This window comes from Mastomys coucha, unplaced genomic scaffold (genome assembly GCF_008632895.1).
Source record: "Mastomys coucha isolate ucsf_1 unplaced genomic scaffold, UCSF_Mcou_1 pScaffold20, whole genome shotgun sequence".
Taxonomy (NCBI): domain Eukaryota; kingdom Metazoa; phylum Chordata; class Mammalia; order Rodentia; family Muridae; genus Mastomys; species Mastomys coucha.
The window spans coordinates 116421587-116423405 of NW_022196903.1; the positions used below are offsets into that span (position 1 = coordinate 116421587).

Genomic DNA, 1819 nt, shown 5'->3' on the forward strand with positions numbered 1-1819 from the left:
TCTTGTCATTTACAGAAACTATACCTTGAATCCTTCTGCATTTCCTGCTCTATATGAACGAACATAAATGCATATATTTTTCTGAAAATTAAATCATATTGTTTAATAGTGAGCTCTTCCCTCTATACTTGACAGTATTTTGTAACTTCATTAACACTGTTTCAGTGTTTGGAGCTTTTATCCTGAAGGAACATTTCTTTTTAATACTATACATCAGAGAAAATCATCTCATTTGATAGGCAGTTGCTCAGCTATTAAACTGTACCTTCATCCAGGCAAGTTTCCAGCCATTTGATGATTGTTAGCAGCCAGACATGCTAAAGAGGTGGACTATGATTAAAAATATTTACCTCTTACTGTATATTTGTCTTTAATATTTGGGTAGTCTGGAAGTGATTTAAATATACAGTACTGCAACCACAGTAAAGAACACCATTATAATACAGTGACATGAAAATATATTTACAATACTGATGTAAAGGAAAGTTGTAGGGCAGGTGGCAGTGTTTATGTTGTATTATCATGTGGGAACACATATATATACATACTTTAAAACTAGCTGAAAGACAACATGTGGTCTAATTTCAGCATTCAGGGAGCAGAGGCAGGAGGATCACTGAGGATTTGAAGCCAGTCTTGTCTACATAATGAGCTGCAGACCATCCAAAACTACATAGAGAGATCCTCACTTCTTACACCTGCCATCACCAAAAACAGACAAACAAACAAGCCAAAACAAACAAAAAATAACAAACAAAAAACCCCACACACAAAGAAACAAAACACTCCCTGAAAAGACATTAGTGTTTTTTAATATATATTCACATAAATTTGTATAAATATGTATTCATATGTATATACACACATATATTCTAAGTATTTTTCAGATCTCAAAATATTAGTATGTTAATTCAACAGTATATGTTTGTGTATTTTTTATTGTTTTAAACATTTCTGCTATTAGTAATTATGTGTCATGGAAGAAAATGAAGAAGAGGAGGGTGGAAAAGAAGAAACAATGATGTAACTTCTCATGAAATGAGTGTGCTTCTCCTTCTAGCTCCTAGAAAGAAACCTGTCCATCATATAAATAAGCCTGGTTCCCTCTCACTGCTTTTTACATCCCTGATGGTACTTCTCTTGCTGCTGGCAATCACTTTCTTAGTTGCATTTATCAGTAAGTATCCCAAACAAAAATCAATGGGCTATGTCTCCCTTCGATAAAGGGAGATTCCACTATAGCAGTTGGTATTTAACGAAAATATGAAGAAATATTTTTCATGGAAAATTAATTCAAGAGATTCCATTGTGACTTTCTCTTTGTCCTTGAATTTAACTACTCTTGGGGAAAAATGGAATCCATTCTCAGTAGAGAAACTAAGTCACATTTATGAGTATCTGTTGGGGGTTGTATTTATTAGACTGGGAGGTCAAATCTACATTTTCTCATTGGCAGCAAGGTGTCAAACTGTATGTGTATAGAGGTCCTTCATCTAATGTGGGCCGTGGACAAGAAAGAGCTAGGAAGAAATTGTCCAAGAAGAGTTCTTTAGCCAATTCCTAGATACTTCTGTCCTGCTCAGTATTATGAGAAATCTAAAAGCAACCTGAGTAAATGGGTGGATTTCTGTTCAACAAAGATTTGAAAATGCATGAAAAATTTAAAAAATACATGAAAAGCAGTATATTTAGGATGTTTTACTCATTTATTTGATCACTTAGAATAAAGTAATAGTATTTATATAGTAATAGCATACATTAATGTGTGTCAGACGATAGGTCAGATCAAGTCTAGGAATAACATAGACTCTGTTCTCAA

At 33.6% G+C, this 1819-nt stretch overlaps 1 protein-coding gene across 1 annotated transcript in view; it reads left to right on the top strand.

Moving 5' to 3' along the window:
* Nucleotides 1-1819, top strand: part of LOC116099557 (C-type lectin domain family 4 member A-like) — a 13954-nt gene that overhangs the window by 1178 nt on the left and 10957 nt on the right. The window contains exon 3 of the mRNA XM_031383326.1: nt 1061-1177. Coding sequence (XP_031239186.1) covers nt 1061-1177 — 117 coding nt within the window. The remainder of the gene's footprint in view (nt 1-1060; nt 1178-1819) is intronic.